The sequence below is a fragment of the Rhinatrema bivittatum genome, chromosome 6, assembly GCF_901001135.1.
Source record: "Rhinatrema bivittatum chromosome 6, aRhiBiv1.1, whole genome shotgun sequence".
NCBI classification, from domain to species: Eukaryota; Metazoa; Chordata; class Amphibia; order Gymnophiona; family Rhinatrematidae; genus Rhinatrema; species Rhinatrema bivittatum.
Genome location: NC_042620.1, coordinates 29,431,952 through 29,449,242, shown reverse-complemented (window position 1 = coordinate 29,449,242; position 17,291 = coordinate 29,431,952). Strand labels below are relative to the sequence as shown.

At 43.1% G+C, this 17,291-nt stretch overlaps 1 protein-coding gene across 21 annotated transcripts in view; it reads left to right on the top strand.

Annotated features, from left to right (window-relative positions):
- CLASP1 (cytoplasmic linker associated protein 1) overlaps positions 1-17,291 on the top strand; it is a 637,864-nt gene that overhangs the window by 376,824 nt on the left and 243,749 nt on the right. For all 21 annotated transcript variants that reach the window (XM_029605186.1, XM_029605182.1, XM_029605181.1 and 18 more), the window contains one exon: positions 6,503-6,670. In XM_029605186.1, the coding sequence (XP_029461046.1) occupies positions 6,503-6,670 (168 nt within the window). The remainder of the gene's footprint in view (positions 1-6,502; positions 6,671-17,291) is intronic.

Below are 17,291 nucleotides of genomic sequence, written 5' to 3'. Positions count from 1 at the left end.
GAGCTCATCCTCCCTACATTCAAAGGAATTAGTCTCTACGGGCAGGAGCTCTGGATGACAAGGCCTCCCCTCCTGCTTGCCTGTGATGGCAGTGCAGTCTCCTTGTGAGAGAAGCCGAGCAGGAGCCTGGGCAAGCAGCTTGCTGTTGCACCTTCAGTACCATGCCCTGTAACAGTTGCTCGTGCACATCTGTGACCACTGCACTGATGATCTGACATGTCTGTGTCAGGAAGCAGGACTGCCATTGAGCGCTTTGGTCATCCTTGATGCCGTTCAGGTACCAGGGAACCCTCGATGCCATAAGTGCTATATGGATGCCATCAAGCCCTGTGCACGCTGTGAGTATGCTGGCTGGGCCTTCTGTGCCATAGGCGTCTGCAGGCACTGTAGAATCTTGATGCAGCAGAAGGACGGCATCTACCTTAGTGTTATCGAGCTCCTTGGGCCTCGACATGTTGGAGAGCGGCACCAACCTTTAATGTTGGGGACAAGGACTGCCATCGAGCACCATGGTCTCTTCCTCCCCCCCCCCCCCCCCCCCCCCCCCCCCCCCCCCCCCCCCCCCCGGCTGCCAATGGAGCCATTCTATAGGCCATCGATGCCACAGACACCCTCGATTCTATCGAGGTCTTTTTGTGGCTACCCTCAATGCTGTAGCGGTGCATGGCCTTGATGCCATTGAGATGCGGGGGCCACCATGGAGGCCATCAGATGTATTGGCCAGTGATGCCATTCATTACTGCTCTCAACCAGGCACTGGGATTGACATTGAGCGCTCTGGTTCCCCTCGAGGCCATCGACCACCGGGGCTCCTGAGAGCCCTTGAGTGCCACTGAAGCCTTTGGGCGAGGGCGGTTTCGGGCCTTGGAAGAACTTAATGATGTCTAGTGCCAGGGTTGCCATCTACTCGAGGCACCCTGGAGTGCCAAGTCATCCAGGTGCAGTGTTCTGGTGCCCTCTGCTCCTTTACAGGGTCCAGACAGGGCACCGAGGGGGGCATTGTGCTATCCCATGCCTGGCCTATGGCTATCAAGCAACATGGATGCCGAACTCGGGAACCCTGAGCCTCTGGGATCAGGGGACATCAAAGGCCCCACCTGGCTTTGTGCATAATCTGTGCTAATGAGTGCTAGGGTTGCTATCAAGGCTATTGTCAGCCATAGCCACTGGTGAGGGATGCCATTCAGCTTGCAGCATTGCTGCCCTCAGACGTATAGGTTAGCTGAGGGGAACCATCGATGGCACTGGCAGTCATCTGTTCCTTTGTGCACTGATGAGGCGTGTTGGGGCTGCAGAGCCTCTGCCTGCAGGCACTCCTGACATCCTTTGTACTGCCGGTCCATTGATGCCTTTGGTCATCGGGGTCTCCATCTGTGCTGCAGGCCCTTTGGGCACCGGGGATGGCGCAATATACTGTCGAACTGTTCAAGACACAGTCAAGTGCTGTGAAAGCCCTGGGTGCAGCAACGTTTGATGCCATTGATGCGATCCATCTTTGGTGAGCGCGAGAGTGTTATGGGTGCTGTCACCATGGTACACACCAGTGGACGTGGTTGGATGCTGCAGGACACTACTGCAGAGCACCATCTGTAGCCATGGACTTCACTGCTGCAGTTCAATGAGGAAAACTGTGTTGAGCCATTCCCAATGCAATTTCAAGGGCTATGTTCAGCCTCTTGGAGCATTATCAGGAATTGGGAGTACCATGGGGGTGATGCCATAAGCCTTCCACCACCATGCCATATTCAGAGCCCCAGTGATACTGGGTTCGCCATCATCACACTGTTCCTATTCAGTCCATTGGGAGTGAGTGCAATAGAGGAACACAGCATGCGCGATTGGGTACAGCAGGGGTTATCTACTCCAAGCACCTTGGGCATTGGCAGGCAGCATTCTCTGTGCAGTACACAGCCATGCCAGGGTTCTGCCATCATCGTATCAGCTTCCTTGTCTGTTCTGCACCATAAGGTGCTAGGGAGCATTGACAAAAGCGCCATCACACACGCTGTTGTTGCTTTTTGGCAGTGCACAACCACTGATTAACAGGTGCTACTCGGTCCTTGCTGTGCCATTGGATTCTACCCACAAGCATGGCGAGTGGGATCATATGTGTGCTGCCATCTGGTCAGTGTGCTTTTAAGCAGAGAGGCACTATTCTTCCAGTTACCTTCTGCTGTATGGTTGTGTGTGTTTCCCTCATGGCGAGCACAACAGGTTGTGTGCCGCAGGCACAGAACTGACCCTAAGACTGCGTTCCTGGTCGAGCCTCTGAGGGTGTGGGATACCAGGAGGGTAGTGTCAGGAGTCTTCTCCTTTCTCAGAAGAGTACTATATCTTTTGACTGATCCCATATTAGAAATCCTCTTTGTGGGGAAGCCCATTGGCGCTCCGTCCCTTGCAGGTTTATCGCCAAACTGGAGCCTCAATTCTTTTGAATCTGTGCATCTCCTTGTAGTCCAGGATTGGGGGATAGCGGCGGTCATTGGACCATTTTTGTTGGAGTCCCTCTGTTGATTACCGTGGTGGCCTACTCCATATGGGAGTGACTGCTAGTGCTTAGGGTCTAGTAGATCCTTCCCTGTCTGGTTGAGGTGGATGAGCTGGGTCATGATAAACCTTTTGTACGCTTGCTCCTTCATTCCGTGGGGTGTAAATCTGGTAGTCCAGATCCCTCCCTTTCATGAGGCTGTTGAGGCGGCTACAGGCTCAGGGTAGTAGTTTGTCTTCTTTTTCTGTTTTTTTTGTCCTTTTTGAATTTGGCTTGTAGCAGTTCTGTGTTCTGTCCTTGGACGTAGGCCTTGTAAACTTTATTTAAAAAAAAAAAAAAAAAAAAAAGCGTTTGCCAGGAAATCGGAGGTGCTGAAAGGATGACTTCCTGCCTTTTCTGTCTGAGCGGCTGGGGATTTTGTGGTAAGTTCACCATGTTTCTTGTTCTGTTGGGCTGAGGCACTTTCAGAGGTATTTTTTCCCGCTGGGGTGGTTTGGTTCGTGGCTCTGTTTGCCGCTCATGTACGCCTATATAGATTCGGTCTCTGTTCGGATTTCTAGTTGGGGCGAAAGGCCATCCAAGGGCACAGTGCTGGTGAAAATGAGGTTAGAGTTCATCTGCTCCTTCTGTGCGCTGGGGTTCGGCACATGTCTGTGATCCTTTCCCCCTTGGCGCAGGAACAGTGGCCATTTTGAGTGTTCATGTGGCCCGGGCCATGCCGACTGGGGGCGGGGGGGGGGGGGGATTTTCTCCTGAGGCTTTCCCCAGTTTGTTTGGATCCCGAGGAGGAGCAAGGGGAGCAGATGAGGCTGAAGGGCCCCTTCTGCCTCTTGTGGGGTCCTCTCATCCGGTGGCTGGTGCTGCCAGGCCCTTTTTTTGTAGACTTTGTTTTGCTTCTGCCTGAGGCTTATCTAGCTCAGCAGGAGGCAAGTGCTGCAGGACTGGGGACCCAGACCTGACCATCTGAAGATCTAAATGTGGGTTCTAGACCAGGACGTCCTTCGAAGTGGCCATCTTTTCTTCAGCGGTTGTTGGGCTCAGATCCGGCTGGTGAGGTGTCGGATGACTCAGAGGAGGGTCTCTGGGGGGTCCAGGGTTCTTCCCTCACACGATACGGCAATCGATGCGGTCGGTATGGATCTGGGGATGATCTGGAGGAGATCCCTATTTCAGAGGGTGATGACCCTAAGGTGGGCAGTCTGTTTCGGAAAGAGGAGTTAAGTCCGTTGATTCTTTGAGTTCTTGAACTTCAAGGGAGGGTGCCGCAGGAGGACTCTGATATGGAGGGGACAGATCCAGTCCTGAATGGACTTTGGGGTCCAGCAAGAGTCTTCCCTTATAATTTGGTGATGAAGTTGGTGGATCAGGAGTGTTCTGCTCCCGACGCCAGCTTAAGAGTCAGGAGGGCAAAGGCAAAGCTTTATCCTAAGCCTGAACAGATCCTAGACCTATTTTCCCTTCCTAAGGTGGATGCGGCGGTGTCTGCTGTTACCAAGAAGACTGCTATCCTGGTTATGGGGTCCGTGGCTTTGAAGGATATTCAGAATCATAAATTGGACGTTCACCTCAAAAGGATTTTTGAAGTGTCCGCTCTGGGTTTATGTGCAGCAATTTGCTCCAGTTTTATGCAGTGGGCTTGTCTGTGTTGGGTGCAGCAGCTTCAGGATGGTCAGTCGAAGTCTGGCGAGGAGGCTAGTAAGCGGATGCTTTGTATGATCTAGTTAGAACTTCATTGCGCGTTATGACGTCAGTTGGGGGTTTGTGCTAGCGTTCCCGTTCAGCGATTGCCTTTATCCCCTGAAACTCGATGCTGACCTGCATGGTCAGCTATGTCTGGTACTTTGGCACGTAGGGACTGTCACAGACCCTGTTGTTGTTGATATTCTTCCAAGTGTTGCTTGGGTTTTTCTGCCCATTGTGCCTATTAGCTAAACAAGGGGCACATTTCTGCAGATGCATTCTGTCCTTCAGATGCCAGTGGACTGCAGTCTCTTCTGGAGAGCTCTCCGGCCCCGGTTATTTTTTTGGTTGTCTTTTAACACCCAAGGAAACTGTGGTCTTTGTCCAAGAGTTCTTCTCTTGTTTACATCTCTAGACTTTTTCCTGTATCCAGGAGGTTCTAGACCTACTGTCTTTGTCAGGGTTTACTGATCCAAAACCCTGCTTGTAATGTTTTCCATGATGCAGAGTGTTTCTTGCTGACAATCGCATCACTCCCCTACCTTAGGTGCCTCTGCTACATATGGGGTATTGTGTTTGTTTGTTCTATGGTTTTCTCTTTGTAGAATGGAACTCTTTCCCACCTAGACCCCTTTATGGGTCAACTGCCTCACAAGCAAAAGGGGGAGGGGTGGTGCTTTCAGCACTGTGCAGTTTCCTGCTTTGTCCTGCTTGGACAGCCTATAGCTTGGGAATCTCCCATGTATGAGGAGTACCATCCTGCTTGTCCTCCAGAGAAAGCAGAGTTGCTTACCTGAAACAGGTGTTCTGCAAGGACAGCAGTATATTAGTCCTCACGAAACCCACCTGCCTCCCCCTGGGAGTTGGTTTTTCCATGTATGAGTTATATCATGGACTGAGGGACTCTGCCTAGGGGGCAGGGGAAAACTACAGCTGCACATGCTCAGTTGGGCATGTTTGAAAGTTCTAGAATCTTTGAGATCAAAGTTCCGGACTGGCCGCCATCCAATGATATCACCCATGTGTGAGGATTAACATCCTGCTGTCCTTTGAGAACATCAGTTTATATTCATAGTTTTCTAAATGAAAGTTAATTAGGTAATGGCTAATGTTTGCATTTCCAGCTTTATGAAAAAAGGAAATTGGGTAACGGGATATTGGTAACAATCTGTATAGCCTAGCTAAAGAGGAGCAGAGGAAGCATCAATAAGACTGTGTGGTTCTGATAGCATCAGAACATTCATGATTTCACTGGTAGTGAAAGTACAGTAATTGCTCCTGGATAAACGTTTCACACATCCCCAGTAGTAATAGAGGGTGTGAGGTATCAGTGTATCAAGATTCATTGTCTACAGATCAGAGCCTGGGTGTCCTCATAAATTGCAATAGTCACTTATGGGCGTTTAGTCTGCCTTTCAGAATTGTGGCAGTAGGCCAAATGCTGTTTAAAAAGAGGCATGTTTTTAATAGCTTTCTTGAAAGCTAGTAGGTGTGGGGCTTGTCTAATATTTGGCAGTAGGGTATTCTATAGGGTTGGGACTGAGCCTAGGATGGTTCTCTTTCTGGTGCTTAGCAGGCATAGTTCCTCGAGGTCTGCCACAGCTAACTGGGCTTGTGACAGCGAGCGCAGTGGGCGGGAAGGCGTATATCAGACAAAATGGCAGCTAAGGTAGAGTGGTGTGTTGCCTGTGAGGGTCTTGTAAACTAGAATTAGGATTTTAAATTTCACAGAGTGTTTGGCGCTAGAGAAGGGCTTTTAAAGTTTGTAATCTTTTAAGACTTGCTCACATTCATTATCATTCTTGCGGCAGCATTCTGTATTAGTTGTAGACTTTGCTACTCATGAGTTAGATTCCCCTTCCTCACTCACAATTGATGAGAATAAACCTTTAGTTAATGGCCATTGATCAGTTTTCATATCATTCTCTCTTAAATGTATACATAATTATAGGCATTTTAATTTTGTGATATTTATCCCTAATTATCATGCTACTTGATGAGTATAGCTGATGTTGCTTCCCCCAAATCTTGAACTGGATAAAGCTTCTCCACAATCGGCTAGATTAAACCACACTTTTCAAGCAGTGCTTCACCTCTGCTTCCCTTATCCTAACACTTGAATACATCCTGTCTGCAAGTTGTCTAGTGAGCTGATATTGAGGGGAGCTTTTCATTGACCAGTATCAAGCCGTAATACCAGTTCCACCGACAATAATAAAATTAGAATCTGCACAGTCTTATGTGTGTGTGTTTTTTAAATCACTCTATTTCGATTAGTTAATAAAATTGGTTTAAAAAAATAACTATTCTAAAATCTCCCATTTCTGCTTTTAGCTGGCAGCCGATCCAGTTCACCTGGCAAGCTGCTGGGAACCACGTATGGAGGATTACCAAGCGGGGCTCAGCGGGTTCCACTGGTGCCACCATCCTCAGAAAAACGCAGCAAGATCCCCCGCAGCCAGGGATGTAGTCGTGAGACGAGCCCGAACAGAATAGGACTTGGTAAGAGTGCTTGCAAGGGATTTCTGGAGCTCGGGTGTCTTAACTTCTGGGAAAACTTTTGTGTCTGAAACTTGGCCCAAAATTGTGAAATGGTGCCCTTTGGTGGCTGACAGCTTTCTTACGTTGAGAAGCAGCATAAACAAATCTGTCAATCTGCTTTTTATTCTGAGCCATGGCACTTCCAAGAAATATTTCCTGTTGGATCAGAAAGCTAAGAGAAGTCCTCCAAACCTACCAGAGAGTTAAATTCTGTGGTCATTCATTGCACTTCTGCTTGAACTAGAAAATGTACAATTATCCTTACAAATGTAATTTAAGATGTTAAATTGAAAGCTTGATAATTTGATTGAAGAAGTACCTCTATTTAAAAATGTCATTGAAATAATGATACAATTCTGTTTTGAATGCTGGCTTTCAGGTGACCCACAGCTTTTGTTGAAGCTGTGAGACTGCCAGATGTGATTAGTGATGCAAAATAATTCATTACCCTGTCTTGGAGGGTAATAGAACTACAGTTCTATTAGCTTAATCCTGGAAAAAACACACACATTTGTATGGGAAACGAGCTTTGAGACAACTCAGATCCCTTCTTAACATCATTCCTTGGTTGCTGTTATTTCAGATTTATAACCCACTTTCCATAAATGCTCAAAGTGGTGCGCAACAATTCAAAATCATTGACAACCGGAATAAGAAACCATAAGTAACAGAAAAATTTAAAATAAGCTAGAACAGCATCACACTACAAATACAATATATGTTGTCTAGGGTACTGTATAAGTTATAATAGTTGATTCAGTGGAGTTAAAAATATAGTAAAATGTTCTCAAATTATTTTTCTGTTTATAGATTACTTTATGGAATGCTTTAAAGATTGTGACAGGCACTTAAATCCATGAAGAACAAGGAATAAAAAATAGGCAATGCACAACAGCATGTTCAAGAACCAAGGGGCAAATTTTCAATTAAAAGGGCACCTAACAACAAAAATATTTTCTCATCTTGCATAAACTAACCTGATTTTCAAACACAAGGTACCTGTACAATTTGTGTTTCAAGATCGGGTTGTTATGCAGATAAAAATTACATGCATACTTTGTCATTCCACTGAGGAATAAAAAGCAAAGTCTCACTTGTTTTAATTTTTGTACAATTTAATGTGTGTGGGTTTTTTTTTTTTAAGGTTGTCATGTTGTCTGTTTTTGAGGTGGCTTTTTCTCTCTTCCTCATCCACCTTCATTTTAATCATGCTTTCCATAGCCCCATCTTTTAGAATGCTGGAAAGGTTTGATATTTGTCGACAGTGTTGTACTGATTGTTGATTGTCTTCCAATCACGTGCCTTAGAACATGGTTCAGTCACCAGAATCATTAATTTCTGCAGCAGATCTCCTTAGTGCGGATGTTGCCATGCAGTGGGGGGAATATTAAAATGTTTGAAAGAAGTGGCCTATTTCTTCTTTGCATTCTCCTAAGTTTTGATGAAAAGACACTTTTTTAAACCTTATTAATCCTGAGAGCCATTTTTAATCACAAATGAAGAAAGGGGATCAGCATAGCCTGTGCTTTTTTCAGCTTCCTCTGAACCTGCTGCTGGCTGCCATTAGATACAAGGTTCTGAGCCAGTTGAACCTATAGTTTGATCCAGTATGGCAGTTCTTATGAAAACTGTTTTAATGCAACATTTTCATGAATGCTCCAGTAGTAATTTACATTGTTATTGTTTATACAGTTATACAGACCTTTAAATTGGTTGCGAACAATTAAATTCCATTAGCATTAATTGATGATTTTTTATTATGTTTAGCCATTGTCTGCTATAGTGTGAAGCGACTTAATTATTACATTCCTTACCTAATGATAAGCAGCCTCGTGGGGACAGACATATTATAGCATATGATTTGTGGTGTGTCATCACCGGAAGTTACCTTTACAGACCTTTGAATAAAAGGTGTTGGACATGTGTGGTTGGGAAACCTGAGTGATAACAGACCAACTGCTACACAGTTCTGTTTTTATCTGAAAGTAATCATCTCTCCGTACCTCTGTCAAACATATTTTAGGGAGAAGGGGGAGGTGGAATTCTTGATGAAAACCTATTTTTCATTCAGATTTTTTCTGTCGATAAGCAGACTGAACTAGTCATGACATGTGGGTAACGTCATCCGGTTGTACTGAAATACTCATGTCTCAAAGCTAGTAGAGCTTTTAGCTCTGTTGAGCATGTGCAGGAGTTCCACTCAGGCATTGCCTCATAAGTCGCCTCATTCCTTTTTTTGCCTCTGCAGCACCCACAACAGTGCTTTTCAGTGCCAGAAGGAAAAAAACATCTGCTCTGAGAAAAATTCAAAATGAATTCCCTCAGCACGATTCTTCCCTATATCCAGAAGGGAAAATGGATTGCATGCTTGATCTGAAAGATGCGTATACATACATTCTTCCCATTAGCAATATAAAGTACTACCATATAGCCTGTTGGCAGCTCTGAAACTCTTCATCAAATGCCTTAGAGTAGTTGCATCACACCTACATCACCAAGGGATTCAGATTTTCTTATACTTGGATAACTGACTAGTCACAGCAACCTCTCGGAAAGAAGTGTTGTCCCTGCACAAGACAATCTGACATCTTCAGGATTTAGAATTTCTGGTGAACTTAGAGAAGTCATATCTAGTGCCGACTCAAAGGATAAAATGAATTAGAGCATGGCTAGACTTGCTGCAAGAGAAGGCATTTCTACCAACACATCGAGTGAGCACCATGAGATCACTCATTTACAAGCTGCTAAGCTCTCTTGCTCGACAGCCAGAGAGATTCTCATTGCTTTAGGTCATATGAGGATGGCGATTCACATGGTTCCACTGTCAGTGGGATCAAGTAACACAACCACTGTCAACAATAGTACAAGTTTACAGAGACAAAAAAATGGGAATTGCCCCGGTGGTTAAACCCCTGCATGCTTCAGGAAGGAGTTCCATTTTGTGCTCTCTCTCATTAAGTAACCCTAGCAACGGATGCCTTAACTGAAGGGATGGGGTTGCCCACACAGGATCCTTTCAGACCCAGGGCACTTGGTCTCTTGAGGGAAAACCACTTTCATATCAATCTGCTGGAAGTAAGTGCAATCAGATATGCCCTGAAAGATGTTCATACATTTTCAAGGAAAGAAAATCTTGATTCAAACTCGCAACCGATTTTGTGTCAACCATATTTTATGTCTTCATGGACCCTCTACCAGGAAGCATTAAGATTTGACAATGGGCAGTCAGGAAACAAGCTGCTCTACAAGCCACCTATCTTCCAGAGATCTCCAACATCCTGGTGCATTGCCTCAGCAGAGTATTTTGCCCACACAAGTGGTCTCTGCAACAATCAGCAGTTGACAAACTGTTCAGCTTATAAGGTCTGCCATTGGTCAACTTATTCGCATTGGAGCAGAACAGAAAGCTTGACAAATTGTGCTCAGTTCTTCCCAGCAGTTTCAGGTTAGCTCAGGATGCTTTTCTAAATGATTAGAGAACAAGCCTCATGTACACTTTTCTACTGATACGACTAATCATAGAGATGGTACAAAAGGTTTTGCAAAACCACGCCAACGTGATTCTCATGACTCCAAAGTGACCCATACAAATATGATTTTTGCATATCTTGTACGACTTTCCAGCAGTACCCTATATATATATATATCTGGGGATAGACCCTGCCTTGCTGACCCAAGACTAAGGAATGTTGTATCATCCTAATCTTCCATCCCTCAATCAGACGGCTTGGATGTTGAATGGTCAGTTATTACTGATCTTTCTTTGCCCGGAGACTTTGAAGACATAGTGGTTTTGGCTAGAAAATATTCAACTAGGAAAAACTACACCTTTATATATAAAAGATATTCCATGTGGTTTTAATAGAACATCTTGGACCTGTTTTCTTGGGAGCCCAAGCTTTTGTTAATGTACTTGCTCTTTCTTTTTGACTCAGGCCTCGACATATCCTCTGTAAGAGTGCATCTCATTGCCATACTGGTTTACCATGTTTCAGTAGATGATAAACCCATCTCTACTCATCCACTTGTATGAAGATGTATGAAAGCTTTATGCACGTAAAACCTTTGGCGCAAAAGTCTCCGGACTTATGGATTTTAAATGTTGCTCTTTCTCAATTGATGAAGCTGCCTTTTGAACCTAAAAAGATAGTCTCGTAAGTTTTTGATGTGGAAAGTAGTTTTCCTTGTAGCAGTGACCTTGGCTAAAAGAGTCTTTGAATGCCAAGATCTTGTTCATTGTCCACTATACATGCAACTCTTCCACAATAGTGGTGCTTCACACTTACCCTAAGTTTCTCCTGAAAGTAGTCTTGGCTTTTCATTTCAATCCATTGTTTTGCCTACCACCTTTCCGTGACCACATACCGCTCTGTTTGAAACTAACAACTTACAAATTTGCCTTATATACTGCCCCCCTACCCTACTAGAACTAAACATCTCCCCATTAATTGAATTCCTAACACACCTAAACACCTCCAAACCCACAATTGTACTAGGTGACTTCAACCTACACATGGACACGCACCCCTTATCTAACACATATCAAACACTAATAGATTTCATGACAGCACTAGGCTTCATCCTAACCACTGATAAACCCACTTACAAAGCAGGACAGTCCCTTGATTTAACATTTATCAATTACGGCCAACTAGAACAAATCAAATCGGAATATACACCGATACCCTGGTCAGACCACTTCCTAATAGAATCCTCTATCAAATTTACGGAAAAACAAACGATACAAAACAAAGAACCCACTGAATTTAAATACCGTCCCCCATACAACATAGATTCCCTGAAAGACAAACTAGAAGAAAAACTAACCTAAATAGACTACACTGACTGTGACTCCGCCACAACAGCATGGACACAAACAACCAAAAACTTAGCCAACGAGATAAACCCAATAAAACAGATCAGCATAAAAGAACCTAAAGAAACAAACCCCTGGCATAACGAAAAGATAAAGGTAGTCAAAAGAAACCTAAGGAAAAAAGAGAAGGAATGGAAAAATAATAACAGACAACCTCACTAAATACAGGAAACAGCTAGCCTACTATAAACAAGTAATTATCAATGCAAAGAAACAATATTACAGCACTAAAATAGAGAAATTCGCAAATAATCCAAGAGCCCTGTTCACCATAGTAAAAAAATCTCACAACTGACAAAACTGACAATTCACAGAGCTTACCAGTAACTAAATGTAATGAAATAGCTACTTTCATTAATAACAAAATCTCAAATCTAAAAGCCAAGATTCCTAAAATAACTAAACAAAAAATCAACATGCAAAAAAGAGATGTTAAACAATGGGAAACATTCGAAATATCCGAAATAGAAGTTGAATCGATGCTAAAAAAATTAAACCCAGCCCCACATGCGCAAGACAATTCCGACCATAGACTTAAAAAAAGTAGCCAACATAGTCTCTCCAACTCTAACAAAAATCATTAACCTATCACTAAAAGAAGGAAACATGCCAAACTCACTAAAAAGAGCAATAGTAAAACCAATTCTAAAAAAAAACAACCCAGCAACCATCTAATCCTGAACAATTATAGACCAGTATCAAACCTGCCCTTAATTGCAAAATTAATAGAAAAAAACATACAAAAACAATTAGCAGAACACTTAGAGAGGAATAATATACTGTACCCATCATAATATGGCTTCCGAAAAAACTTTAGCACTGAAACACTACTACTTGCACTAACAGACAACTTCATGAGAGGGTTTGACAGCGGTAAACAGTACATTTTAGTAATGCTTGACCTATCAGCGGCATTCGACACAGTAAACCATGACATATTGATAAATAGATTAGACGAAATAGGATTAAGCAACATGACAATCAAGTGGTTTAAATCATACCTAAATAAGATACTTCCAAGTACAAATCAAAGAAGTAATGTCAGAGAGAATAAACCTTCAAACAGGAGTTCCACAGGGATCTGCACTATCTGCCACACTGTTCAACATATACATGCTGCCTTTGTCACCTGCTAGCTGGTTTAGGAATTTCGCACTATATCTACGCCGATGATATTCAGTTAATACTCCCAATTGCCGATACAATTGAGAAAACATTAAACTTAGCCAACATGTACCTAGATATAATAAAACAACTTCTAAACCAAATGGAACTAGTGATCAATATTGAGAAAACTGAATTCTTACACCTAGAACGAAAAAACACAGCGATCATTCAGAACCCAATTACACTTAACAACCACCAAAAAATACAACTAGCTGAGAAAGTACGAAACCTGGGAGTGATAATCGATTCAGAACTAAATATGAAACATATATCTCAAAAAGTAAGAGAAGGATACGCCAAATTTATGACTCTTAGAAGACTAAAACCACTGCTAACGCCCACCAACTTCCGCTTAGTCTTACAAGCCTTAAATTTTTCCAGTACTGACTACTGTAATGCCCTCCTACTGGGCCTACCATATACCACAATAAGACCACTATAGATACTACAAAACACAGCGGCAAGAATTTTAACTGGGAAAAGTAAGAGAGAACATATCACTGAAACCTTAATAGAATCACACTGGTTACCCATTGAACAAAGAATACAATACAAGACTTTATGCACCATACATAAATGAATACACGACAAAAAAGCAGAGTGGCTGAACACAGCCCTCCGCGTACATCCCCCCCACAGAAATCTGAGATCAGCAAATAAAGCACTGCTAACTATTCCCTCAGTCAAGACGGCCAGACTAACCCAAGTAGGGGATAGGGCCCTATCCCTAGCAGGACCTATAATATGGAACAATATGCCTTTAGAAATCAGACTGCAAAGAAACATGAAAACCTTCAGAAAAAGTTTAAAAACATGGCTATTTCAGCAAGCATACCACAAAGAGAATTGAGAGTAGAACTCAGGGAAATGTTGGTTGCGGTCAGTCAAACCCCCCCCCCCCCCCCCCCCCCCCCCCCACACATACCTTTTTGCTTAAAGCGTGTGTTTCTCACTTTCATATTCTAATTTATTTCTTCCTTATTTTTAAACAACAAAGAACTAGAGTTAAGTAGTACTATATCTTATAGCTGAGTAAGAGAAACTGGACATGTATTATAACACCCACCAAATAATATTTATTGTGAAATTGTTACAGTATTTTGATGGCATCTGTTTAATAGTTAGAATTTCAGACACTTTATACAACATATAGTTTTTGTGCCCTTAGTGTAAACCATTTTGATGGCACCCGCTTAACAACTGTATAGAAAAGAAAAAAGATTTTTAAATAAATAAATACCCATGAAGGTGAGAAGACTCTTCATATGTTAGACTGTAAAAGGACCTTGGCCTATTACAAGAAGAGAACTTAACCACATTGCCAGGCTTCACAGCTCTTTGTTTCATACAAAGACATGGCGTAGCAATCGCCAAACATACATTGTCAAACAGGATAGCGGAATGCATTCAGCATCGCTACACTTTAGCAGGCTTGCAAACACATATTATATCAAAGTTCATCAAAAGAGAACTATGATCTCTTCTGTTGCCCATTTGCAAGAAGTACCCCTTGAAGACATCCTATAAAGCTGCAGCATCGTCGTCTTTTCACACCTTTTACATCCCATTAAGGTCTGGACAATCTCTGAAGAACTGACAGTAGATTTGGACAAGCAGTTTTCCGTAACCTGTTCTTGCAGTAATCTATGCTGCACAGTGGAAACCAGGTGGCTTACTCAGTAAATGCTCTGCTGTAACCTTCAGCTTGAGACTCCGCACATGTCATGGTTAATTCAGCCTGCTTATGGACAAAGAAAGCAATTTTGCTTACGCTAATTGATGTTTTCCATAGATAGGATGAATTAGCCATGCTAAATACCAGCCCACTTCCCTGGAAAGTCAACTGTGTAGCTTATTGACTGAGGACTCTCATGAGGCAACGTCCACATGGGAACTCGTGCACATGCTCAGTGGAGCTAAAAAACTGAAAACTCTACTAGCTAAAACAGACAAGTCTGGTACTGCCAGATGTTGTCACCCACATGGCTAATTCAGCCTGCTATCTACAGAAAACACCATTTATGGTAAGCGAATTTGCTTTACCTTTTAATGTCTTTAAACATTTTTGCTATTTTTCAAGTTGTCTTAATATTTTTCATATTTGCACAGGCTTGGGTGTGCATGTGTCTCCCTTTCTAAATGTTTGACTAAGCGCATGTCTCCGGTAGAGGCAGAGATCACTGCTTATCAACACTCAGGTGTTGCAGTTACTAGGATTCATGATCAGTTTCACCAAGTCCTCTTGCCACCTATCATTCTAATTGGAATTTACTTGAGCAAAGGCCTTTCTTTCCAAACAGAGTTCATTCCGTTGTTAGAGGTTCAACTGGGAGATAGTACAGAGTCAGCAGATATCAGACTGGTGCATGCTAGGCCTCGTACAGGGCTGGCTATAGGGTAAATGGTACCCTGGCCAAAAATCCTCCCTGCCTCCGGGCCTCTCTTCATCAACAGCAGAATGGTGACACTGAGCGACACTTTTGCTGTGGAAGGAAGAGGTCTGCTGGGGCCACATCGAGCCACTCTTCAACCACAGTGGGATAACATCCAGTGGGACCATGCAAGACCTCTCTTTGGTCATGACGGGATAGGTAATGTGGGTGATGCTCAGGGCACCCCTCAGCTCACAGCACCCCGGGCGACCGCTCTGTGCACCTTACCCAAACACTGGCTCTGGTCTCATGGTAGTAACATTACATCTTAATCCCCATAGTATGTTTTCATATGAGACAAATCTCACTGGTCCTAAGCCACACAATAGCTAAAGAATTACATCCTTGTCACAAATGAACTACAAATCCTCAAATACCTGGCAGGTTTCCCATTGTAATCTGGCTAAAGCCCTTCTCTTCTAAATCTCAGACCATCAGATTGTACAAATGTATCCAATTTGGGATTAGCTAGGAGGACAGCTCCCAAGGCCCCTGGTCCCTTGAAGAAAAAAGATTTCACATCTTCACATCAGGTTCTTAGCGATGAAGGCAAATCTGAAGACTATCAGAAGCCAGATGACCCACAAATCTTGTTAGGCAATCGCAGTTTTATACTCCCTGAACAAGCAAGGAGGGATTAACTTCAGCCTCCTATGTAAGCATTCAAGTTGTGGGATTTTGCATTCTCTCACTGGATAACCCTAATTGTTACCTAGCTAGTGGGAACCCCCCCCCCACTTACAGTTTGAATTTAAAAAAATGGTTAGACTCCCAATGCGTGATCACTGAATTGAAGGATACCACATAAGATCTTCCTTGAGTAGGGTCTATCTGAGGTGGATTTGTTTGATAGTCCTGAACAAGAAGGTATCTTTGTTCTTGAACAGGAAGAGAGCAAAAGGTGAGCTAGCAACATTTGAGGAAAGGTTTCCTGTATGCATATTCTTGTCTGCCCCTGAGAACCTCCACCTTAGTAAATCTCAGACAGGACAGAGGACTATGATTATTTTCATAGCAACCTAATTACTGAGGGAAAAAAAGTGGTTCTCTCCTACTGGAGATGCCCATTTGCACATTCAGAACCAGTGTATGCTGCTGTTTCCCACTGTCCAGTCCCTAGTCCACACTACTTGGATGCTGAGAGGGTAACGTTAAGTAGGTTTGATGTGTCTGAGGAAGTGCCATGAATCTAACGAATCAGGTCATGTGACGTGTGACTTGAGCTTTTATCATCAGAGAATGTTCATGAGGTTTCTAAACCTCTTTTATTCTTGCGTAAAAGTTTAAAGCAACAGTTTAATACAGCTGATATTTTTGTCTGTAGTGCACCCTGTGACTGTATATATTAATACTGATTACAAAGCCTATGAGTTAAATTCAGTTATAAAAGCTGGGCACGTTGGTACAGACTGTGTGACTGCTTTTACCTGCAGGGTTTGCCCCAGTAATTTAAGCAGTACTATACTAATAGTTTCGCTTTGATTAGTTCCCCCTCTCCCTCTCAGAAGCATTCGCACAAATTTTGCCATTGCTTTTTGTGCAAGCACTTTTTTTTTCAGACAAAACCATGTGCATAGTTGCCTCCCCCAACTTAATACCACTTGCTGGAATACCTTCAAAATAAGTGGGCATAAGTATGTGGGTTGCTGACGTACATGCCTCTGTTTAGCGGCGTAGAGGGTGGACAGTAATCAAACAGACTACCGGTACTTCTGTGGATAAAACAACATTTTACTGGCAGAAATTATTTTATTGTCCTCTGTACATCATACATTTTTCTTTGTAGATGGGCTTATGAAGGAGACATAGACAGTGCCTAAATAAAGCTTGCTATGTCATGTAACAATGTTTATCAAATAATTTTGTTTGGGTTTTGTTAATTGTATTCAACTCATAGCATTTGTAATACTGATTTATATAGATGGCCTTCTCCCCATGTTTTTTGAAATATTTTCACGTAGGTGTCATGCACGTCGGGAAAATTTGAATGCATCTAGACATCTTGAAAATGTGGTTTGTAGTACTGCATTTCTGTCTTGCTCTTTTTTCTATTGCGCTGTATCCTACCAATCACCGACCAATCTATAGCACACAGTCACAGTCCCTG